At 50.1% G+C, this 23,667-nt stretch overlaps 11 protein-coding genes across 11 annotated transcripts; 5 read left to right on the top strand and 6 right to left on the bottom strand.

Moving 5' to 3' along the window:
• Positions 1-533: 533 nt before the first annotated feature.
• PSV08DRAFT_369461 (uncharacterized protein) lies at positions 534-2,631 on the top strand (the record flags this gene model as incomplete). Its single annotated transcript, XM_014219233.1, has 5 exons — positions 534-717; positions 778-979; positions 1,041-1,125; positions 1,189-1,765; positions 1,832-2,631. The coding sequence occupies 5 exons, from the start codon at positions 534-536 to the stop codon at positions 2,629-2,631; spliced, it is 1,848 nt and encodes a 615-aa protein (XP_014074708.1).
• A 1,068-nt stretch (positions 2,632-3,699) lies between these two features.
• On the bottom strand, positions 3,700-4,887 carry PSV08DRAFT_349212 (uncharacterized protein; the record flags this gene model as incomplete). Its single annotated transcript, XM_014219234.1, has 1 exon — positions 3,700-4,887. One exon carries the CDS (start codon positions 4,885-4,887, stop codon positions 3,700-3,702), a length of 1,188 nt encoding a protein of 395 aa, XP_014074709.1.
• Positions 4,888-4,987: 100 nt separating this feature from the next.
• Positions 4,988-6,506, bottom strand: PSV08DRAFT_408349 (uncharacterized protein; the record flags this gene model as incomplete). Its single annotated transcript, XM_014219235.1, has 3 exons — positions 4,988-5,662; positions 5,792-6,236; positions 6,321-6,506. 3 exons carry the CDS (start codon positions 6,504-6,506, stop codon positions 5,112-5,114), a joined length of 1,182 nt encoding a protein of 393 aa, XP_014074710.1. The 3' UTR covers positions 4,988-5,111.
• A 216-nt stretch (positions 6,507-6,722) lies between these two features.
• Positions 6,723-7,073, top strand: PSV08DRAFT_349210 (uncharacterized protein; the record flags this gene model as incomplete). The annotated part of the gene is made up of 1 exon (XM_014219236.1): positions 6,723-7,073. The coding sequence occupies one exon, from the start codon at positions 6,723-6,725 to the stop codon at positions 7,071-7,073; it is 351 nt and encodes a 116-aa protein (XP_014074711.1).
• A 490-nt stretch (positions 7,074-7,563) lies between these two features.
• On the bottom strand, positions 7,564-8,955 carry PSV08DRAFT_175561 (aromatic prenyltransferase; the record flags this gene model as incomplete). The annotated part of the gene is made up of 1 exon (XM_014219237.1): positions 7,564-8,955. One exon carries the CDS (start codon positions 8,953-8,955, stop codon positions 7,564-7,566), a length of 1,392 nt encoding a protein of 463 aa, XP_014074712.1.
• A 606-nt stretch (positions 8,956-9,561) lies between these two features.
• On the top strand, positions 9,562-11,016 carry PSV08DRAFT_175321 (uncharacterized protein; the record flags this gene model as incomplete). The annotated part of the gene is made up of 1 exon (XM_014219238.2): positions 9,562-11,016. One exon carries the CDS (start codon positions 9,562-9,564, stop codon positions 11,014-11,016), a length of 1,455 nt encoding a protein of 484 aa, XP_014074713.2.
• A 797-nt stretch (positions 11,017-11,813) lies between these two features.
• Positions 11,814-12,873, bottom strand: PSV08DRAFT_387013 (uncharacterized protein). Its single transcript, XM_014219239.2, has 2 exons — positions 12,771-12,873; positions 11,814-12,702 (listed from the first exon to the last, which is right to left on the bottom strand). Exons 1-2 carry the CDS (start codon positions 12,855-12,857, stop codon positions 11,866-11,868), a joined length of 924 nt encoding a protein of 307 aa, XP_014074714.1. The 5' UTR covers positions 12,858-12,873; the 3' UTR covers positions 11,814-11,865.
• Positions 12,874-15,853: 2,980 nt separating this feature from the next.
• PSV08DRAFT_387009 (uncharacterized protein) lies at positions 15,854-17,631 on the bottom strand (the record flags this gene model as incomplete). The annotated part of the gene is made up of 2 exons (XM_014219240.2): positions 15,854-17,536; positions 17,595-17,631. The coding sequence occupies 2 exons, from the start codon at positions 17,629-17,631 to the stop codon at positions 15,867-15,869; spliced, it is 1,707 nt and encodes a 568-aa protein (XP_014074715.1). The 3' UTR covers positions 15,854-15,866.
• Positions 17,632-18,538: 907 nt separating this feature from the next.
• PSV08DRAFT_174989 (uncharacterized protein) lies at positions 18,539-19,394 on the bottom strand (the record flags this gene model as incomplete). The annotated part of the gene is made up of 2 exons (XM_014219241.1): positions 18,539-18,976; positions 19,032-19,394. The coding sequence occupies 2 exons, from the start codon at positions 19,392-19,394 to the stop codon at positions 18,539-18,541; spliced, it is 801 nt and encodes a 266-aa protein (XP_014074716.1).
• Positions 19,395-19,997: 603 nt separating this feature from the next.
• On the top strand, positions 19,998-21,426 carry PSV08DRAFT_175810 (uncharacterized protein; the record flags this gene model as incomplete). Its single annotated transcript, XM_014219242.1, has 4 exons — positions 19,998-20,306; positions 20,354-20,980; positions 21,031-21,305; positions 21,357-21,426. The coding sequence occupies 4 exons, from the start codon at positions 19,998-20,000 to the stop codon at positions 21,424-21,426; spliced, it is 1,281 nt and encodes a 426-aa protein (XP_014074717.1).
• Positions 21,427-21,892: 466 nt separating this feature from the next.
• PSV08DRAFT_198240 (Aldehyde/histidinol dehydrogenase) lies at positions 21,893-23,613 on the top strand (the record flags this gene model as incomplete). Its single annotated transcript, XM_014219243.2, has 3 exons — positions 21,893-22,440; positions 22,530-22,923; positions 22,989-23,613. The coding sequence occupies 3 exons, from the start codon at positions 21,893-21,895 to the stop codon at positions 23,589-23,591; spliced, it is 1,545 nt and encodes a 514-aa protein (XP_014074718.1). The 3' UTR covers positions 23,592-23,613.
• Positions 23,614-23,667: the final 54 nt, after the last annotated feature.

Below are 23,667 nucleotides of genomic sequence, written 5' to 3'. Positions count from 1 at the left end.
TATATGTCGGTAGAAATACATCGCACCATATCCACGCGTTTTCAAAAGAGTCAACTAGTACATTGGTGAAGAGAGATTCGCGGGGACAAAGAATCTGAGCATGTAATTTTTAGAAAAGAAACAAGCGCCCACACCCATCTAGTTACCTTGCTGACACTTCGACGCACGCGATCGGACACCGATTTCCCGACTTTCGGGTTTTGAGGGCCGAGACAATGATGTTTCTAGAAGAATTACAAATGATTTTTGTATCCTTGGCTTTGTGGTTTCTGCCCAGAAAAGGATTGGAAACTAGTGATGTTGCTCGGTGTTGGTATGTAGTGAGCTACTAAGCAGTCTCGGCCATTGGTCTTTGCAACGTTCGGACATGCACACTTGCAAGCTGATTCACCTCCGGAGACTAGCAGACGCTGGTATTACTGATAGATTTCCGAAATATATTGAATGCTGTAAAGCTGCCTCCATTCTTTGTGCAATTTATTCATGCCATCATTAACATTCACGTATTTCTTTGCTATTCAGCCAAACATACAATGATAAAGTTCTTGACTCTCACGCTGGCATGCGGGTTCTCGTTGGCTGAGGGTTTTGTGCTTCCTCGGTATGCCTCGCATGTTTCTGCAAGATCTGTCCAATCAAACCAGTACGACTTTGTTATCGTAGGAGGCGGGCCATCAGGACTGGTCCTTGCTGATAGGCTCACAGGAGATCCAAAGAGTTTGTCAATGGCCTTTTCAACATATTCTCATTGCAAAGATTGGAGCTGACGCAAGATAGTAACTGTCCTTGTGATTGAGGCAGGGAGCTTCGATCAGGGAGAAGATGGTGTCCGAGTACCTGGTGCCTGGAATCCTGCTCCCTATGTTTGGCCTGACTTGGTAACAGAGCCTCTCACTGCTTTGAACAACCGTACAGAGCAGGTTGTTGTGGGAAAGGTAGTTGGAGGCGGCACTACTATCAACGCGATGAACATCCTCAGGTACGGCTTTTAGAATCGGTATTGGTCCCACCACAGTTGCGACTGACACTCGATTTTCCAGGGCAACCAAAGCTGACTACTCTGCGTGGGTGTCTCTTGGAAACAAGGGCTGGGGTTGGAATGATATGCTACCGTTTTTCAAAAAAGTGAGTTTGCCCCCTATTGAAACAAAGAAAGAAAAGAATCAACACTCATTTCTCCTCTTCTAGGGAGAGAACTTCAACCCACCCGACCCGGTGTTTGCTGCGGCCTCAAATATTTCATGGGACGACTCAGTCAGGGGACGTGGTGGGCCTCTCCAGTATGGGTACGCAAACTATAACTACCCAGGCTCCGGCCAGTGGTGGTCGGCCGCGAGGTCAGCTGGTATGGAACCTATCCGCGACCCATCGTCTGGAGTCAATGTGGGACTCTTTTGGGTGCCAACCGCCCTTGATCCAAAAACCCAGACTAGGTGTAGTGCCCGTGTTGCTCGTTATGATCGGGTTTCAACACGCTCAAACTATCACATCCTGGTTGAGCATCAAGTGGCCAAGATTCTTTTCAACGGTACTCGGGCCATTGGCGTACAGTATCGTGGGAGTCCTGGTCAGAATAAATCGACTGTTCTTGCCTCGAAAGAAATCATCGTGGCTGCCGGAGCAATACACACACCCCAAATTTTGCAACTCTCTGGTGTTGGACCAGAGCCGGTGCTTCAATCACTAGGTATTCCCATCGTTGCAAGTCTTCCAGGAGTTGGGACGAACTTTCAAGACCATGCCTCGATTAATGTGCGGTACAACTGTAAGAAAACAACTTGGGCGTCATTTTTTCTATTGTTCGCAACATAGACAACTAATCTTTGCCTAGTCAGTAATTTGATCACTCCCAATGCTGGGTCCATCATCAGCAATGCCATGTTCGCTATCAAGCAACGGAAACTATATGAAAGCCATCAACCTAGTGCTTTTACTGTAGTGAGGGGTCTCGGTTCTACCTTTGGTACTTTATCTTTCAAAGACTTGACCGAAGTAAAAGCTTCCGTAATAAGCGATGCTAGGAAGCGTGACGCTGCTGCTTCTCTTCCCGCAAACGAAGACAGCACTGTTGTGGCGGGTTACCAAGCACAGCGCAACATACTTATACAACAGTTGGAGAACCCAGATATGGCGGTGTCCGTTACAGCCTGGGACACCTTCTCGTCAGTCATGGTGGCTGTTCTAAAACCTTTCAGTCGTGGCAAGATCACCATTCAGTCAACCGATGTTCGCAAAGAACCTAAATTGGATTTTAGCACGGCTACTGACCCGTCAGATCTGCCCATTTTCATTGCGACGCTCCGAAAGCTGCGTCAAATCATGTCTGCACCCGATATGGCGGCCATGGGGGTCATAGAGGCCGGTCCGCTCGAACCACATATCCAAAGCGATGAAGAGTTCGAGACCATGCTTCGTAGTTCTCTTTCTGTTTCTAGCGCACATCAGTGTTGCTCTGCGCCTATGATGCCACGAGAATTGGGCGGCGTTGTCGATGCAGAGCACAAAGTGTATGGCGTTACTGGACTGCGCATCGCTGACGTGAGCACCTTTCCCATGGCTGTTTCTGGAGGTCCCACGGCTAATGTGTACGCCGTGGCGGAAAAGGTAAAGATGACTCGTGGCTATCCCTGATAATGTGAGAACAGATGCTGACATGAGAACAGGTTGCCGATGCTGTGAAGAAGGCATACGGGCTCGCCTAGAGTATGGCAAATGGATGCGATTTAGCATTTCTTCAATTTTCGATTCTTTCTCAGATCATCGTGCTTCAATCAAATGTTGTTGTGATATTTTCCTTTGCTGTGACCGTGTGAGCTAGCAGAGGCTGCGAATATGTGACTTTACTGAACTTGAAATCGTCATCGCATAACGAATCGAGAAACATCATGAATGACGTAGTGAATCATGATCTGGCTCAAGAGGCTATCTGATTTTCCAGCATGATGATGAACAGCTCTAACATGATCGTTTCTTAGTAGTTTTGGTCATGTGGGCTGGCTACGTTACGGGTTTAGATCTGATGTTTGAAGTTGAAATGGTATGTACAGCCTTTCTAAGCCTCTATCCTGAATCTGCCATATTTGAAAAATCAAAAGTACACAAAGGTGCAAGTCCATGTCCTCTTCGAGATTCAAAATTCCTATAATAAGCGTACTCACTCCAAAGAACGGCCGCCTGCACACCCGCCAACTTCCATACACCCTCTAATTTTCTATATCAAATAGCACTCTTTTCATGTGTACCACATTATGTTTGTCAATATTCAAGACAATACATGTCCAAGTTTGCGCAAGATATCTGTAAAGAGTAATTAGGGATAAGGGCAACATTGAAACTAGTAAATATTACAAGGAGTGCTTAGGTATTGTAAATTCCTTTGCTGTGCTAGAGGACATGAATGAGGGCAAATGTATTATTCAGCCTCACTAGTTAGTACACATGTGCACGCAAGAATAGATATCAGATTCAATAGAGATGCTAGGCGAAAGGGCATCATTCGGGATTCGTTGAAGCCACTAAAATAGTGTCGGTCAATTGGCCTCGGCCCGGAGCTACGTAGTGTCGTTGTAAATAATAGTTGTAGCACTAATTTAGCTTGGTAGAATGGTATCCGAGGTTCATGCCATGCACAGCGCGAGTTGGTATGCGAGAAAAGCGATGTCTGAAATATCGAACGAAGTCATGCGTATTGAAGAATGATTAGACCTTTCTAAGATGTACTGCCAGTTCCAGAGAAAGGCTTCTAAGCCGCTTTTTCATGTTCATCTCTATTTGGCACAGATTTACCGTAGAGAAGGGAGAAGATACTTCGCCCTCTGCTTTCTGCTCACACGATGGAAATGCTCCTGGAGTCATTTCTGGAGATTCCGTAGCTATGTGGCGTTTAGTGTGAATTGCTAGCTGGTTCACTAGGCGCTGTACGCGGTGAAGCTCACCCATGACCCGCTGTGCAGCTATACGCTGTGCATGTTCTTCTGCCGAATCGTCCCTGGCTTTTTGAACTTCAGGCTCACTTGCGGCTGTGCCGTAAGAGTCTAGAATCTTGAAGACAATGAGCGAGATTATTGTGAGAAGATAGCCGTCTTTTGAGCACTGGCACTCCAGCATGGTATCAACTTGGTTAATGTACTGCTTGTTTGCTTCAATAATTATGTCTGGGGCTGGCCCAGCTACATTGGCCACTCCATCTTGTATGAGGAGTTTGCAAGAGATATTTGAGGGTCGTAAAGCAGATTGGTAGAATTGTTGTTGCATGATTTTTGTGGCTCGCGTGAGGCATGTGTCGAGCGCTGGTGTGGTGAAGTTTGAAGCAAGGAATTCTGACTCGGCGCCTGGTTCGAGTGAAGGAGGCGTGTCAACAGTGGAGGTTCCACGGACTGTTGGGGCCCAGAAGCTCACGGATGATGGCAGGTCGTTATCTAGGTCCGTGGCCAGATTTATGGGTGATGCGGCGCAAGGCCCGAGTTCCGGAGAGTTTGACGATGTACAAGACCTAGTTGCGGTAAACATGGGTTGGGCCATGACAAGATCGTCGTTGGGTGCCACAGAAGTCCAGCCGTAAGCAGGTTGACTAGAAGTGGCTCCAGGGAAGAGAGGGGTCGGGGTGAGCAATTGATGCAGGAAGGTGTTGTTGTCAGTTGAGTGTGTGGACGGCGTTGTAGTTCTTGTGGTAAACGATGGATCGAAGTCGAAATGTTCCCAATGTAGCATCGATGCAGCAAGGGGAGAAAAAGCAGCCGAGTCGGGGCGACGGCCAGCGCGTTTGGTGGCTAGGTAATGGCAGGGCGTACCACGCCTCTGGCAGCGCGAGCATGTTGGCTTCTGCTTGTGACATTTCACCTTTGACGCGGCACAGGCGTCACAGCTATCACGCAGCTTGAGCGCCATGTGGGTAATGCTCGCCCAGTTTGCTTTGGAACACGACGATAAAGACGAGAGATCAGCTGGTCACAATGGTTGTGGATTGCAATAGTATACTAGGACTTGGTCTATTTGTTGATTGCAATTACATATATGTAGTTGGTCTACACCGGTGAGCATAGCTCTAGGATAAGCAATTACAATCGCCACTGTGTCGCTAATTTTGGTTCCTACGTACACAGTTAAGGTCGTCATATTTCACGTTGACCAGTCAGTGGTAGCAATGGTTGATAACGGACCGCAAATCCGACAACGGCGCTATTAGGGGCATGGAGCTGCTTGACGATGACGAGGCCGCCGTGGGCATCGTGGATGCTGCCAACAAGCTCAACTAGCTCCTGTATGGTTAACAGGCCGCTCCCGACCAGCTGTAGGCGAGCCAAGTCGCGCAAGCGTGCAAGGAGCTCAGTCTGACGTGAGACGGCGCCAGGCTCCGGCAGCAAAGGACATGTCAGAATTAGTATCGCGCTTCGCTGGGCCTGGAGGGCGGGTAGGTGGGCGCGCAGTTCGGCTTCAATGTGAGGGCGGATGGATCCAGGGACGGCTGCAGGTACGCGCATAAGGTACAGGGCGGCGTCGGCGACTGTCTGTGGTGTGCCATGCGCTCGCTGACATAGGTGGAGGTTGTGATGACTGGTGGTTGGGGTGAATAGGGGGGCTGTGGCTGTGGCTGTGGCGGATGCTGTGGCGGCTGTCTGCATCTGCACGACGAAGATCAGGGCGGGATGGCTTTCCGCTAGCGCTAAAACCACCCCCGCCCCCGCCCCCGCCCCCGCTGGTCCACGTGACAAGGGTGGGGCTCCCATATCGTCGATCCCAGCAGCCTGAACCACTGTCACAACCACCTTTGGCAGCAAAAGGGCGTCGTCACGACCCACGCTCGCCCAGTCAATCTGTGCCAAGATGGGGGTGTCTTGATCGCCGCCGCCCAAGGCCCCACCGAAGCTTGACCACAGCCGTTGCACTCGCTGGCTGCTCCAATCGACCGCGGATCCTTCGCCCTGGCTGTGTCGCGACACAGCTGCCATGCGCAGCATACAAGGCGCCACCGTCTCGGCCAAGAACATAGTTGCATCCAGTTGAGCTAGTTGACGAACGAAGCTAGCAGAAAGGGCGGTGTGTGCAACGAAGCCAGTCCGTGGTTCACGCAAGAAGCCGCCCATGGTTGTGAGACGAACAATCCGGCACAGCTGCGCCTCAGGCACGTCAGCCAGTTCGGCCACATCTCTGATAGGCAGTCCATCCTCTGCCTCGAGTGGGAGATAGGCCAGCACTTGAAACTCGCCCAACCATTGCACACATGCCAGAAGCTGGTTCTGTGCTCGTGTCAGTAGGTACCCGTTTCAGGTGGGACTGAACAATTGCAGGAAAGTCAGTCAGGGGAATAAAGGTGGCCGCACCTGGTTTGCAAGCCGCTGGACAAACATAGTCGGCTCCAATTGGAAGAGCAGTGACTGGACGCAGTCCAAGGCTGCGCAAATGCTCGCCGTGTCTGATGGCCCTGGCCCGCTGCGCACCGCATCGCGACATCGGTTTGCGACATGTTCAGCTGCGCTCACGAGATCGGCGCCAAGTTTCGAATCCATGCTGAGCTTCGACAACAAATCGGTGAACAAAAGCGATCAAAGGCCCCTAAATACCCGTACGTACGGGCACACGGGATCCGACTCTTCCATGCTCCGACATGCGGTGGACAGGATACGGCCTCGGGTTCTGGTCCCCAGGCTGTGTTGCGAAAGAGCCCCAAGTTTTGCGTTGCAATCAATATGCTCAGGTAAGAGTTGCATGCAACCCATGCCACAATGCAGTCCTACGCCGAGGCTAAACAGAATACACGGTCGGTGATTGCCCAGCCAAGCACCCTTATCCCTTTCGTGCGCAAGACCACTAGATGTGATGATACCTTTCAGGCGCTAAATGGTTTCGCCGACCAAAAGATGCACTCTCAGCTTGTCGGCACTACCGTGTCGCTTATCGGTACGACTGAGCACCTCGCCTTTGCAGCCCGCTATCCCTCTGAGAATGTTTTGTTTGCGACCATTCAAGAATCAGGGCCTAGATCGTGGAATACGAGCTTTCCGCTACAAGTGCACCTGCCAGGGTTACCACGTAAGACATCAACAAGATGGGTATTGGTAGCTGCAAACCCATGAAGAAATTGGGAGCTGAGCTACTCAAGTGTTCGGTTCTGGAGCTGAAAAAAACCATCTTCTACTACAGGGCCTAAATCTACCGTCGTCAAAGGGCATTTGCCAGACGTAAATATGTACAAGATTGCTCCAAGTTGAAATATTACAAGTCGATGGGCTTTAATCTATTTTTAATCGCTACCACTACATGATACTCTTAGCGATAAAGAGTGCGAAACATCGTAGAAGAACAAGAAATATGAGGAGTTCAACATCCTCAAGGCATGTATTCGTCGTGATCCTTGTACAGTGTAAGAAGAAGTGACCAATAAAATCGGGATAAGCAGTTCCGGCTACGGAGCAATGTAACATCCTCAAATGCTACATCACAAACACTCAGGCTTTACGTTGTAAAACTTTGATATCGCTAGTTACAAGTGGCTGTGTCAACCTCTATACTTCTCAAGCCTCAATCCCATGTCCACTTGCCCAATACGACCCAGTCCCATATCGATCAGTACCAGTCCCCACGACGCAAAGTTGACGACTTGGTTAACCAGGGCCTCACTGAGGATGCAAGGCGCCCCGGATGAAATGCCTCCGCTCCAAGGTACGTTGTAATATCCAATTCGCCCTCCTTGAATAGGCAGCTCACATATGTCTGCAGACCCTTGCCCTGATCCAATCTTCGATGTTCAGCTAGGCTCTCCAACATCCCAAGATAGCTTTTGCAGTGCGACCCTCGCCCATTCGCCTGCATCCACTGAGTGAGTGCATGCCCAAGCACGAAGTCATTGCCTCCATAGTACCGGGTAGGAACAAATAGTTTGATCTCCGGCACCGCCTTGCCCGGAGCAATATCAAAATAGTACAAGTAGCCTTTAAGCACCTTGCTCAGCTCACCAAAGTCGAGACTGGTCTCCAGCTCTGACCCCGCAGGCACCTCCACATCTTCAGGAAAATCGTCCCCAAGCCCATTGACAGCTTTCACGAGAGAGGCTAGCTGATCCAGAAGCCCCTCAACTTCTGACGAAGCTATAACGCCTCCTAGCGTCATTATGTGTCGTACTGACGCAAAACTTGTCTGGGCCGTGTGAAAGTACCACTTAAGACGTGAACTCTCGGGTGCAATATTGTCGACAGCTACGGATATTGGTGTGAGGCTCTGGCCATACGGGCTTGTGCTGAGAAACCGGTCGACTGCAGTGCGCGCCGGTGTTATGAAGGCGGCCGCTGGAGCCCCGCAATCTACTTCGCCTCCCAGCTTCAGCCCATCTACGCACATTCTCCACTGTTCCAACGGCATCAGGCCAGCCTGGCCATATTTGCGCGGAAAGAAGTATGACTTAATGGCGGTTGCTTTGCCGTGAAATTCAATAGCCAGCTGCATGCTGGTACCCAAATAACCTTTTTGCCCAGCCTCTGCCATGTAAACAGCATGATCGTGGTCGAACAAACTTGCCAAAAAGTAGCAAGCCCAAGTATTGTCCATGCCTGGCAGTAGCTTTTTAAGACCGAAGAGCAGCTCACGCGACGCTTGCTGGTTCAACGGATCTAGCTCGGTCCCTGCATCGCGTCCAATGGGTTCTACGACGTAGCGCACATTGGGTGTAGAGCCAGTTTTAGACGTATTCCACTTCCATGAGTATTCAATGGGCGTTCCGTCTAGGGCCAAGAGCGATTTCCAAGCGCTAGTTGAGCAATGCTGCGACAGCCCGGGGGCACGCCCCATGTACGGTACCGTCCAATGATAGTGGAACAGTAGTGCTTCGTACTGCTTCTCGAGAGGATATCCTGCGGCATCCATAATTGCAGCCAAATGGCGGCCTGTGAGTTGCCACCATGTGTCACTGTTGCAATCCCTAGAGGGCAGGCACTTTTCCAATGCTTTCCATGCTTCAGTCATTGCGCCGTGAGGGAAAGGTTGCGTTTTGTTAGATTTAGGAGGTGAAGGTGAAATTCTTTGCCAAGATGATGCTTTGTGATTTTTGTTAAGCACAAAATAATAGATCCACGCCATGTTCTTTATATCCACCAAGACGGTTGCACAACCTGCATGCGTTTCGCACTAAAACACATTAGAAGAACATCGGACAAGAGACCAAACTTGATCATGTCCGATATTAAGGCTAGAAAATACTTCTCCAAGGTAAAAGAAAGCGCGGAGGCCGCGTTCGGATGCCGATGTCCGACCCCCGAGTACTTGGCTACAGTGCGCTTTCGATCACTGGTCTCCATATAGTTTTGATATCTGGCTCTTTTGCAATCAGCTTGTCATCAGCTTTACCTTGTAAACAGGATACTACTTGTTACCAACTCTACCATTGTTTTTGTCGTTCAAAACAAACAAAAAACATGCGCGACGCTCTTCTTCTGCTGACCACAGCTGCCCACGCAGTTGCGTCTTCCCCGTTCAATTGTGTAAGTTGTGCTCCCAAAATCCGGGGGAAATAAGAAAAAAAAAACCTGATCTTCAATGTTGCTTGGTCGACTATCATGATCCATAAACAAGATGCCTACCTTCTACGAAGTTCTACTAACAGGTTTGTTTCTGGTACAGTGCAGGAGCCTCAACGCCCGAATCCCAGGTCAGGTCTTTTTTAGCGATGAAGCTACATACAGCGAGCTAAATAACCAGCGTTGGTCGAACACGAGCATTCTAGCACCAAGCTGCATCTTTAGGCCCCAGAACGTGTTAGACGTATCTAAAGGTGTCAAGCTACTCTCTGCACACTCATGCCCCTTTTCGATCAAGTCTGGTGGTCATAATCCCATACCAGGTGCAAATAACATTGATGGTGGTGTGTCAATAGTGATGGATGCGCTCAGTCAGGCTGAGCTCGCTTCAAATGGAACGACTGTACGTCTGGGGGCTGGTGTCAGGTGGGGTCAAGTGTACAAAGAGTTTGCTGACAAAGGCCTTCTTATTCCGGGCGGCCTATGTGGAGGCACAGGGGTCGGGGGTGTATCCATAGGCGGCGGAATTTCATTCCTGCTTGCGAGCCATGGATGGGTTGTGGATAACGTGGTCAACTACCAGGTGGTACTGGCTTCAGGTGATATCGTCGACGCAAACCAAAAGAGCAACCGTGCACTTTACAAAGCTCTCAAGGGTGGTGGCAATAATTTTGGTGTTGTGACGCGAGTCGATGTCGCCGCAATTAAGCAGCCGAAGATTTGGGGCGGCTCGATTCTGCTCCCGTACTTTCCAGACTCGGCCCTTGCTACGCTCAATGCAATTGCCGCCTTCACGCCTCTCAGCAACACGCTGCCCAACAACGGCGCACAGATTGTCTTTACATACACTGCGACAGGTCGGGCTCTGATTGCACTGTCTCTAGCAAGCACAGACGGTGCTGTCAACTCAACCGGCTTAGCTCCCTTTACATCGCTTCAGCCCCAGATTACCAACACGATAGGCCTGCGTTCTATCAGTGATATAGTTACTGAGCTCGATACCTACCAAGCCGACGGATTCCGTGACACGTCCGCAACAGTCACCTTCAAAAATGATCCAGCTACCCTATCCGCCGTACACAATGCCTCGGATCAGGTTTACTTAAAGTACAACAAGACGGTCGGATACCTAGATTGGGTCAACTTCTATGTGCCAACCGCCAAGATAGCCTCGACACATTCTGCAGTCCGAGGAGGAAACGTGCTCGGGCTAGAAGAAAACGCAGAAGATCTGATTGTGGCGTTCATAACACCGCGATGGATTGATGTGACTCAGGACGCAGCTATGTATGAGATGGCAAGAGAGTGGGTCGACGCGGTGACAAAAGCTGCGGGCGCAAACCGCCATCGCTTCTTGTATCAGAATTTCGCGGCTCCATCGCAAAAGCCGCTTTGTGGCTATGGAAAGCAAAGTGTCGAGTTCATGAAATCTGTGTCGAGGAGGTACGACCCTGGTCAAACATTTCAGAGGCTGGTTCCCGGAGGGTTTAAGATTAGCAATGCTTGCTAGGGGAAAGTGTCGTGCATCTGAGGCTCATACCTTAGGTGCATGGATTTGGTCAGCTTAGTATTTTTGAGAATAGTCATTTTAGTACATGCAAAGCGTAAACTTAGCTTTGCTAGTACCTTAAAGTAGTAGCCACAAATGCCAGCAAATGTGTGCTATTTGCCGCTTTCATGGTCACCAGTTTCCACGTATTCTGCATCGACTTTTGCAGCTTTAGCTACGTATTACAATCAGACCCAGAGGGATTTTAGTGCGCATAGAAACACGATCTCATTGGCTCTAAGAAGCTTTACCCTGATTGGTGTACCAAGGTGTATAGAATCATCGTTATTAGATAGTGTCTAGTCACGTGGTGAACACCCGGATTTCTGCCAGCCTATCTAAAAACCGGCTAGAAAACGAGCTGAGAATTGGCCAAAAAACCCGGCTCCAAGATCTGACTAGCTACACTAGCTATACCAGCTAGAGAGAAAGCTACAGAATGAGCCAAAGGTTCTGCTCTCCGTAAGCGTTGCTGGAGGAAAAGAGCGCGCGCTGCAGGCGCGCCTTATATCAAATATAAAGTAGGTGCTTAACAGCCCAGCTAGTAGCGGTACAGGCTTGCAGCTTAGGTAGTAGATAGAATAAATATAGCTAGAGCTGCGCCTCTCCTTAGCACCGCCAGCCAGGCTATTAAGTATCTAAATTTGTTTCTCTATGCGCTTGAAATAACACCGAGCCACATGTTTGCTATGCTACTAAGTTCAGCACGATTGTCATTGATATTTCCTTGAAAGAAAAATTTAGTTTAATCTATACAATGCGGTTGAACATTAACATGCGTGATCCCAGCTTGGAGCTTCCCACTGGACCCTACATTTTGACAGCGTATGAGCCAGACTCGATATCTTCAAGAAGCGGAGTGCCCTTCGGTTGCCACCCAAGCTTCTTTTTTGCCTTCATCCCTGAAGCCCTGTTCTCAGCCTTAAGAAACCATGCGATGTTTTCTCCGAATTTATCCAAGGCTTCGTCGTAAGTAATGTCCTTGTTTGGCGCACCGACCGAAGAATTGATAGCATTCAACAGGGCGGCCATGGTGACTTCGGTTTGCGATCCCGCATTGAACACATCGCCAGCCTCTCCTTTCTCCAGTGCCAAAAGAATGAGACGGACAGCGTCATCCACATACACGGCTGTGGTGCGGTTCCCACCGCCATTCACGGTAGGGATCCCGCCCATGGCCTTTGCCATACCCATGAAGCGCGCGATGCCGCTGCCACCACGACCATAGGTAAAGGGTGCCATACGGATGACCATGACGTGAACACCTCGCTCTTTTACCTGAGCGAGAGCATGGTTCTCAGCTTGGATGCGCACATTGAGATGGCTGGGCTCTGGAGGGGCGTCTTCATCTGTCTCGTTTCCATTCGGATTGGCCTGTGCGGACAGAGTACCCGAAATCGTGATCAGAGGCTTACTAGTGCCGACCAAACCGTCGCACATGGCATCGACGGCGGCGTTGTCAATGGGGAGTGCGTCCTCGTACTTCCCTTGGCCAAAGACATAGGCAGTAGCTAGATTGATGACGCCATCAGCCTTCTCGCTTTCCTGTCGCAGCACGTCCAGGGAGGCTAGGTCGCCTCGAATGGGTTCAGCTCCCAAGACGTGTAGTTTGGCGTCACTGTCTTCATTGCGGGAAAGAGCGTGCACCTGCATGTCAAGTGTGTTGTCAGTCGATGTGGTCAGGACGGAATACGGTACAACATGTAACTACTAACCACGTAACCATCAGCAATGGCAAGTTTGATGAGAACGCCGCCAATGTATCCAGTGCCACCAGTAACGAACAAACTTCTTGGACTCATTTTTGGGTGTCTTGTTGGGAATGATAGCAGAATAGGGTTGGGGACGAAGCATTTATAGCTAGTGGACAGGATTAAGAGAGAGGGCAGAATCACAGTGAGCTAGATTATAATGAGATATCCCTTTGTGATCATGCGATTGCGGCCTTGCTCCTGCCAGGCTGCAGTGCAACATGGCGTTCGCAAGGGAAGGGCCGGGGTCCGAGACGCCTGACTATGCCGACAGCTTCTTATGCTGGGCCCCGAAGTACACAGCCACCGCAATTGGCAGGTCGGGGTTACGGTCTCCGGGAAACCGAGAGAGTGAATAAGCTGAACGTCTGCTTACGCTGCATAAGCTTGCGGGTCAGATCAGTGACAAAGCACCCCACGGAGGCTCGTTGCCACGGTCCCTCACGGCATATTCACCGACCTGTGAGCTTCAGTTGCGTTGTATGCCTATATTGTGAGGCCACGTGATAGGAGGTGTCTTGATGAGTCGTTATATCGACGATCAAGAAGAAGAGGTTGTGTGGAAGGGTGACGTAGGTAGCATGGTTTGTAACTTGATTGTTCCAACTACCCAAGAGCCTCAATCTTCAAAAACCAATCCCAACTATCATGTGACTGAGAAGGTCGTGAATCATCCACCAGCATTTTTAACGTCTCTCTACCCACCTCTAAAGCCGGTACCGGCAAATACAAAGACCGCAACTCCCCACGACAATCTTGAACTCTTGAATCCCATGCACGTGATGAAGCCACTCGCATAGCTTGGATATCGTTCTCTCAGCACTACATGAAATACCATGACGCCAAACAACATAGTGCCCGCTGTGGACAGGTCCGCCATCGGCTAGATGCTTGGTTTTGGCAAGGTGTGCTTCGAGTAGCCTGAAGTTCATGTGCAGCGCGCAAAGGCAATCTCGTGTGTTCTTGCGTACGGCGACGGGCAGGCCCAGGAGCGGGAGAGCGATCCTACCAATGGCAGAAAGGAGATATGAATTGGCTAGGGAGAGGCATTTTAGGACCAAGTAGTAGTCTTTGCGAGAGGTTCTGAGGAGGCTTGACTTTTTGAATTTTATGACGCGACTGGTGAGAGGCTTATTAGTTTGTCAGTCAGGGGGAAAAGGTACTTTGACAAACTGTACAGAAGAATCGCAACGCACTCTGTCAGTACGAATCAACAAAAACAGTTACTTGCTTCAATGAATTCAGCTTGTGGAGTTTCTACTGATCATTCTGGTTGTTTCGGTTTATGTACACAACGTCTAGTTCACTGTCGACAAATTTTGCGACTGCCAAAATCACGAAAGGTCATGGATGTGGCTATCGAATTTCTGATAAAATCGTATCATATAGTTAGACATCGGTTATAAATCTCAAAGAAGTTGCGAATGTAAAGATTTTAGCAGGAAACAGTCGGACTACTATTTGATCGAATTCGACTGCGAAAATACTTTATTAAGGTTGCAAGACCATGGGATGGAAAATTCCAGCACCTCTTCGCAACGCACAACCCTCATCCAGTTGACACCCGCCCAGAAGGACCTCCTCTACGTTTAGCGGAAACACAATCGGGGATTGGTTCTGTGTATTCCTTTGTCAGCAATCCCATCCCCAATCGCTCCTGCGCAACTGATTTAACTCACCCGAAGAAGAGGTCCAGCAAAGTCCTCTCACCTCACCCTGTACTGCAACCCCCGATTTTGTTCGTGAGCCTGAGTGCACACCCCTCGAAACCCAGCGTTTTCTTCACAACGGCATTGTTCCTAACGCGAAGAATAAAGGAGCGCTTCCCACTACCGCCGGCGAGGCCGGAAAATTCGTCGCTGCAAAATTCGCCTGCGACACTGAAGAGGGGAGGGGGACGAGGGATGCGAAAAGGAGGGTTAGGTGAATATTGACCATGGATGAGAAGCGCATCCTTGGAGATTGACTCTGCTGGCAAACGAGAGAGTGTTTTGAAGTAGAAGTTATCTGCCGTTGGTTAGGGTAGGGTTAGTGCTAAGAACCACCAGAAGAGTCCAGTGAGGCTTACCACTGACTGCCCTGACACTGGTGAACTAGTGGTGCCTTCCCCCTTGCTGTTTCCCAAATGTGTCTTCACGACCTTGAGATCTCATTGGCTAGTCAGTGTAACTGAAAGAAGGAGAAGGAAAGAAAGAACTGTCAGTTGCAGCAAGCCTTTTGTGCGGTCTTGCCACGACTTACCTTTTGGTTGAACACAGCAGCACGCTTTGTTGTGGCACACACGATATTCTCATCTCAGTCGTTCACATCATCTTTGCCCTGCTATTAGTGGGGCGTTGACCTCATCCAACCCCAGTGGTGATATTGAGCACGCAACATGTTTCAAGGCATTGAGCGTTATACATAAAACGTCAACTGTGGATCACAACCAATCGCACTTATACATCCAGAAGCTGCACCCGCTCACTTCCAAGACTTTACATGCAGCAAGCACTGGGATATGAAAACATGGTATTTTTTCCTTGGAGTTGCAACCTCCGCCTGCTCATAAATGCCGTCGTTTGTAAATTTCCAGGCACATAGATCAACTTTCGTTTTAAATTCGACAGTTGCTTTAACTACATTTTCAGCTGACACTAACACAGCAGACAGTGAGGTGCATGCAGATTGCTCAAGCCGCTGTTGCTAGTTCACGTGTATCTCATTCACGACTTCACATCCGTTTTCACTCCTTCATTTACTTTTGGGACTAGTACTTTGTTGTCAGTCTCCTGGGCCAAGTAGCCTTTGAATCTGAGCAAGTATCCATAAACCCAATGGCAGCTCTCGATGGTTTTCAAAATGCAGTCCGGGAAAGCAATCGTCACTGTACACTCTCGATCACCATGATTCTCATTATTATGATTGAATGTATATGGAGCTTTGCATTGAACGAAAGCTTTAGCCGCTACTAGAGTGAAAAAAAGAACACCGTAAGCCCCAATTTAGCCACATATGCCCTACCAAAAGATCAAAACCCATTCATCAGTTCCAACATCAATCGTCAACAGGGCCATAACTTCAAGCAACCTTCTTATCCTCAATCTCCTTCACCTCACGGAGCGCCAGATACTCCTTCGCCAACTCCTTATAGTCCCAAGGCTTGTACGGCTCAAATATCTCGGCAATCTGATTCCGCTTGCGATGCGTCTCAATGCCCACATCATTCAACAACATATCTATATACGGCATGGACTCAAATGCAAAGTCCGGGATCGAGTCTCCGTAGCCGCACGGAAACCTGTACCTTCCCCACTGCGTGTGCCGTAGGACGTCTGCAGTGATTTCTTGCTCTGTGGAGGCGACACGTGCCAGCTTGCCGTCGAAGAAAGCAGAGATCCAGAGACCTTGCATGGTAGCGAAAAGTGCGGTGCTGGTGGTCGATACCATGCCTGCGAATACGAGGTTTCGTTGGTTGACCAGGGCAGGAGGGACCATGAAGCGGTACATGCGGTGGAGGTCGTCGTCTTTGCGCTTGTAGCGGAGGACGGGTTGGCGCTTGAGCCCTGGGAACATTTCGAGGACCTCGCGGTTGGTTTTTTCGATCAGGTCGGCTCTTTCTTGGCCGGTTTGTGTCAGACCAATGCCGCCTTGGGGCAGGTTTGTGAAGGTTAAGGGCACGTCTTTTTTCCAGCCGGTGGCGCAGATGAGGACGTCGGTAGAGATTTGCTCGCCGTCTGTGAGGTGAACGGTTTTGCCATCGAGCTTGGAGATGTCGGCGAGGTGGACGCGCACCTTGCCCTCTTTTACTAGGTCGAAGAAGTTGGTCTCGAAGTTGTGGATGCCAAGGCCGCTGCCGGTCCAGAACACTGGATTCCATGGTTTCAACTTGAAAACTTCGGGGTGGTCGTCATATCCATTTGTCTCGATTATCTCGGCTGTCATGTTGTTCCAATAGTTGTCGGTGAGCAACCTTCCCATGCCAGTACGGTGAAGGAAGCCTCGCGGTATCGCGAATCCGTCCTCATCTCCCCATGCACACGGGCTGAACCAAGTCAATGCTCGTGTGTGAAGAAGCTCTTGCATATCTCTTTTAAATGGTGTCGCATATGATTGGGCGAGCCATACGGGACCTTGTCCTGTTGGCCGTATGATTAGGTTTACAGTGGCGTGACCCTCAGTCGCAAAGGCATAAGCGATGTCCATTGCAGATTTGCCGCCTCCTACTACGACAGCAGTGTTGGATGCAGCAACCGTGTCTGAGCGCTTGCAGAAGTCTTTAGCGTGAAAGAAGGGTGATTCGAACGTGTCGGCTCCCTCGTACTGGGGGATGTTGGGTTGCGAAGTGAGTCCGCATGCAAGCACCAATCTCTTGGTCTTGACCGTCTCGGGTTCACCACTTGCATTCACAACGTTTACTAGCCACCCACCAGTGGAGCTAGGTTCGACCCCCTCCACCTTGGTGTTCAGTCTCGTCCGCTCATAGATGCCAAAATGTTTGGCAAAGTCCGTCAAATAGCGGTGAAGCACTGCGGCGGGAATGTGCTGGCCTTCTTTCACGCCATATACTGATTGCAGCATGGGGAAGTCGGGGTATTCGTACGACCCATACAGGTTGTTCGACTTCAGCCCAGGGTATAGACGGTCGGCTGACCATGTCCCGCCAAAGGAGCTCGAGCCATCGAGGACTACAATGCTTTCACCGGGATGAAGTTCGATGTAAGACTTTGCGGCAGCGAGACCAAACCAGCCTGCGCATTATTGTTTAACTTGGCACACGTGAGTTGAGAAGTTGCGACAATGACATACCGGCTCCAACCACGACAAGATCATGTTCGGCGGCCATTTCTAGTTGCCTATCTTGATCAAGTCGTTGAGAGGTTGGAAATGTTGATTAGGAAGGGAAGAAAGCTTAGATTATTTGAAAACCAAGCATGTAGTTGTTCTCAGTACAATCAAAATAGCCAACTGTGACACGAAGCATTCGAGGTGAGGGTCTTCGGAGCTGATCAGTCAATATGGAGGAGCAGACGAGCAAATAAATCCGTCATCAACGGTTACTGATGTGTTCAATTTCTAGTAATATGTAGCATGCCGCTTGAAAAGTGGAAAGCCGTGATGAAGCTTTCGGTTAGAGGACTAGCCGACTGGGACGGAAGGTGTCGCATCTGCGGAATCTGTGTCGCCTGACATGTCTGTAAACACATTGCTCACAGTCGGACGAGAGACATGCAGCTGGGGTACACGGAACGCGAGGGGCCTAAACAGCTTACCGCCATGCACCCCAGTCTAGTCTCCACGGTATTAGCGCCCCGAAATATTACCTTCTCGGCATCACTAACTTTTCTCTTACGGAACAACCGAGCATGTTCAATTCGTCATGAACTTTGCTCTAGAACACTGTTTGATCTGCAGTGTTTTTGGAAATGAACACTCTGATTATCCATCAACTTCATTCTCCAATTACCGAGGGGAGATGGTTGCGGGCAGAATCAACTTGGGTTTTCGGGGAGGATGTTGGCAGAAACTTCATGTGTCCAAGTCTCATGACTGTTTGCACCTGATTGCATGCAAAAGGGGGATGGGGACAGAACAGGACCCACAAACCAAAGTCGTTCTCTCAGAGTTGTAGTGATCCGAACTGAGTGGTTGATACCCACACGAAAGGAATAGGGAAAATGCAAGCGCCAGCATGAAGCGTTCATTTCAGTGCATTCGATTGTTCAGGTGCAAGATCTATTCCGCTATAAAATTCAAGTATCAATCTGTCGTCCGATATGCAAGCCACCTGTGATCGCAATATCCGTGCCCGTCGTATAGCTCGACGCATCACTCAAAAGGTATACTACCGACCCGACCAAGTCATCCGTCGTACCAATGCGCTTGAGCGGCGGTGCATTGAACATCAACTCTGCAATCTTCGGGTTGTGGTCGCGCACAAACTTGGTCTGCTCAGTGTCAATGAAGCCAGGCGATATCGAGTTGACCCGGATCCCGAGAGGCGCTAATTCTGTAGACAGTACTTGAGAAAGCTGCCTGACCGCACCCTTTGACGCCGAGTAGGCGGACATTCTGTGGCTTGGGAGTACGGTATGTGATGTGATAGAAGCAATCAAGACGGCGGATCCTCCGGTTCCTTGCTTTTCGATTTGCTCGGCGAACAGCTGTGTTGCCGTGTATGTGCCAGTTACCTGTCGTGGGATATTAGCCCAAACATTGAGTCCAAGGCGAATAGAGGAGGCTTACATTGACTTGCAGTATCTTGTTTACTTCCGCGGCAGTGGTTTTCGCAAATGGCTTCTCGAGCGCGATCCCTGCACTAGTCACGAGACCATCCACGCTTCCCAGGCTCTGAACTGCGTCTGCAAACGCCTTTTTGAGCGAACTTTCATCTGCCACATCGGCGCGGAAGTATGGAATCTTGACACCCGTGTCCTTGGCCAGTTGTGCAAAATGATCGAGTGGTTTGTCTTGAAGATCCAGGACAGCAACATTACCGCCCATTTCAGCAATTCCTTTTGTCAATGCCAGTCCGATGCCTTGGGCACCACCTGTGACGACATAGTTGCGTCCAGTGAGCTCAAATGATGCGCGCACTTTGGAAGCCATGTTCGACGACTTGCTCTGCTGGTGATATAGTTGGTTTATGCGGTATTATCGATTGGGAAAAGCGAATGCCAGTCGACTACGCATGTCAGTGAACGGCTTCCTTTTTTGCGAGCGACCACCAACCTTGTTTGGTTCTTGTTTCGCTTCGATGGAACTTTGCTCAACTTGAAAGCACTGCTTCACTGAATTCCCTCGCTATTTCCTTTTCTTCTTTGAGGCATGCACCTGCATGTGACGGTGGATGCTGACATAATACACTCCGGAATGGTGTAGGAAGTTCCGACTGTGCATCGCAATCAACGGGCGATCGCAAGCGAGTCCGGTAAGAAACAAGACAGAATTCCAGATCGACTCCATGACAAGCCAAGTATGTTGTCGCCGGCCGCGCGAAACCCTGAATCCGTGGGCTAGGAGGTCGCGTGAGGGGCATCAAGGTTGGACAGGATATCAAGAGCCCGTAGGACAAAGTTAAGTAATAGACCAGTTCATGCTTTAGAGCTGCAAACATTTGCTTCAACATCACATCAGCGGATCTTTACCGCTGCTGAAGCTCAGTCATATTTCAATTTGCGGCAACCCATCATACAAATAACACAAAACACCATGACTCAACCAGGTTGGAGAGTGCTCAATGTGGGCATCATTGGCGGAGGCATTGGGGGTCAAGCATCTGCCATTGCCCTTCGACGGCAAGGACACATTGTGACAATTTACGAGCGTGCAGATTTTGCAGGAGAAGTCGGAGCCTCCATATCCTGCGCGGCAAACGGCACAAGGTGGCTCGAGGAATGGGGAGTGAACATTGAACTTGGTGACCCAGTTATTCTAAAGCAGCTCATTAGCCGCGACTGGAAAACTGGCGAACCGGCGAGTGTCTACGACCTCCATGACTACAAGGAAAAATGGGGTTATGTAAGCGGTTCTTATCTCGTCTGGGACTAGTAACTTATGTCTGGTAGCACTACTACATGTTCCACCGGCAGTACATGCATGCCATGCTTATGGATAGTGCGGTTGGCCAGCGTGGAGAAGGCGTGCCCGCAGTACTCAAAGTCAATCACAAGGCCAAAGACGTGAACCTCGAAACTGGCGAGGTCACATTCGAGAACGGTGTCACGGCTAAACACGACGTCATCATCGGCGCCGATGGCATTGGTTCGACTGTTCGAAGTGTACTTGGCATCAAAGTTGACAAGGTCCCAGCATCCTGGAGCTGCTTGCACACCAACGTAGACACTGAGGAAGCCGTCAAGCTCGGGCTGGTCGACTACTCCAAGAACGCTGCAATCGAATACTGGGGTGGGTATCACTCGCACTACAAGATTGTCCTTTCACCTTGCAATGGTGGAAAACTTCTCTCTTACTACTGCTTCTTTCCGCGTGAAGCGGGTGACTTCCAGAATCAATCTTGGGACGAGGCTGCCACCCTGCCAGAGTTGCTCGCGCCGTATCCAGACTTGGACCGCCAGGTCTTCAAGCACTTGGAAATTGGCTACGAGATTCGACCGTGGAGGCTTTGGAAGCACCAGCCGTACCCGTACTGGCAGAAAGGAGTGGCATGCATCATCGGAGATGCCGCACACCCGGTATGCTAGTTACCATGGCTAAGTAAAGCTTTAACACTAATCATTTGCAGATGATGCCTGATCAGAGTCAGGGAGCCTGCCAGTCCATCGAGGACGCCGGAGCTCTTGGCACGATTTTCAGCAAGAAGAACTTCAACGGCGACATTCGCCAAGCTCTTGAGGTTTTCGAAGAAGTCAGGAAGCCGAGAGGAACAAAGGTACAGGCGGCCTCGGCGCGAGCGAGCGAGAACATACACGAGCGCATTGGCTTCTCCAGCAACAAGCAAGATCCTCATTACACGGTCCAGGACGAGAAGAACAAACTCACAATTGATGAGATGAACACGTGGGTACTCTGGTAGTTTGGAGAGAATGCATTTGCTGACGCTGAATACAGATACGATATGCACAAAGACGTTGCGGAGAAACTGGCTGCTCGCAAGGGCACGAACGGAGTCAAGGCTTAGGGAATAGGGAGGCGTTTTGCAGTATATCTTGGTGAAGTTCAGTACAAGTAGTACTATTTTTTGTAGATTCCGAAAACCTCAATGGCAACCATGGACAAGATTCGATCCAAGGTCACGAGATGAAGCATAAAAGTCGATGAGGTCTCTGTGCCGAGTGCGTGTAATGGGGTTTCAGCAGCCAAGCGCCTCCCCCGCACGCTCCAAACTGCGGCGGAACGCTGTGCGGAAGGATGGCGCGGCTTCCGGAATGCTACTACTAGTACTTACGAGCCGCGTGCATCACCCCCGAAACGGCATGACGAATGGGCCCTGAATCGCCAAACGGCCGATCAAGGATCAGGGGTCTGAACGATCAAGGGTCTAAACTACTATCATCGTGAGCAACTGCAGACTTCAGAAACCATAAATGCGATTGAGCTCTTGCAGCTCCCCCCCGCCATTGAAACCGTTGCACACAAGGAACAGGATGATGCGACTTTTGAAGACATCGGGGCAGCTGCCCAGGGCCCTCTGCAAGAACTACCAGCCATCTCGATCCTTCCACTTGACAGCATCTTTGCGAAGCCGTGATGCGTACCAAATCCCCCTCATCATCAACGGCCGAGATGTCACAACCGACACATCGTTCCAAGTCCAGAGCCCCGCCACTGGAAAGCACGTCTGGAACTCGTCATCATGTTCGGAACAAGATGCGCTGTCTGCCGTAGCAGCAGCCGAAAAGGCGTTTCCGGCATGGTCGCAGACCAAGCCATCAGTCCGCCGAGACATTTTCTTGCGAGCTGCCGACATCATTACCAAGCGGAAGAGGGAGCTGGGAGATTACATGCACCATGAGATTGGAGCGGATCAGTACTACCAAGATTTCATTCTGGGCTTGTCGATTGAAGGGCTAAAGGATACGGCTGGGAGGATTCCAGAGGCGGTGCAGGGCTTTGTGCCTCACTTGATACATGATGGTGCGCATGGCATTGTTTATCGTGAGCCGTATGGCGTGGTGCTAGGAATCGGCCCTTGGTACGTTGCACCATCTTGCTCAACTCCTGTACGCGTTGTGTGCAATTCGAATAATATGACCGAGGCTGATGTGTTGGGTCGTGCGACAGGAATGCTCCGTACCACCTAGGCTTCCGCGCAGTCACATTTGCGCTCGCCACGGGCAACACGGCGATTCTCAAAGGCCCAGAGCTATCACCACGGTGCTACTGGGCTATTGCAGATGTCTTCAGAGAAGCTGGGTTGCCGGATGGAGCGCTCAATCTCCTCTTCCACCGTCCTGCTGATGCACCCAAGATTACAGAGACACTGATTGCTCATCCGGCTGTGCGCAAGGTCAACTTTACGGGAAGCTCGCATGTGGGAAGTGTCATTTCTTCTATTGCCGGGAAGCATCTCAAGCCGGTGCTTATGGAGTTGGGTGGCAAGGCAAGTGCCATTGTCCTGAAGGACGCTGATCTCAGTAATGCTGCGGAGCAATGCGCGCTGGGTGCTTTCTTGAATGTAAGTGACACTCTCTCATGGATGAAAATAAGCTGCTTGACTGTTTCTGATATTTTCTGCGACAGGCTGGCCAGATTTGCATGTCTACCGAACGCATCCTCGTCCACTCGTCCATTGCGGAGGCTTTCAAATCGCAACTCAAGGAAGCCATCAGCAAGACGTTTGGTGCTGCAGACAACTGCCCAGTCGTCATTACCAACGCCTCCGCAAAGAAGAACAGAATACTGCTACAAGATGCACTCGACAAGGGCGCCAGTCTCGTCTACGGTAATCCTGCTGTAGTCGACACCAACGTCGAATCGAAAATGTCTCCAGTTGTCCTAGGCAACGTTACGCCCGACATGGACATCTATGGCACAGAGTCATTCGGTCCGAGTGTATCGCTATATGCCTTTGACACTGAGGAAGAAGCAATCGCACTGGGTAATGATACAGAGTATGGACTGGCTGGCGCCGTCTTTACAGAGGACTTGAGGGCTGGCCTTCGGGTTGCGAGGCAACTGAGGGTTGGAGCTGCTCATATCAACACAATGACTGTGCATGATGAGTTTGCTTTGCCGCATGGTGGGTTTAAGAAGAGCGGCTTTGGCAGGTTTAACGGGAAACAAGGGCTCGAAGAGTTTGTGCAGTACAAGTCTGTCACTTGGGTAGATAGCACCCAGAAGTAGGAAGTGTAGCATTTAAGCATTTTGTAAATACTGTTCCACTGACCATGTCCAACAATAACGTGAGATTTCAACTCTA

Source organism: Bipolaris maydis (genome assembly GCF_028858645.1).
Source record: "Bipolaris maydis strain C4 unplaced genomic scaffold PSV08scaffold_4, whole genome shotgun sequence".
NCBI classification, from domain to species: Eukaryota; Fungi; Ascomycota; class Dothideomycetes; order Pleosporales; family Pleosporaceae; genus Bipolaris; species Bipolaris maydis.
This window is presented reverse-complemented; position numbering and strand designations above follow the sequence as displayed.

Coding starts and splice junctions, on each gene's coding strand:
- PSV08DRAFT_387013 (XM_014219239.2), bottom strand. CDS start 12,857: ATGAGTCCAAGAAGTTTGTTCGTTACTGGTGGCACTGGATACATTGGC. Junction 12,703..12,770: donor CCATTGCTGATGGTTACGTG/GTTAGTAGTTAC, acceptor CTTGACATGCAG/GTGCACGCTCTTTCCCGCAA.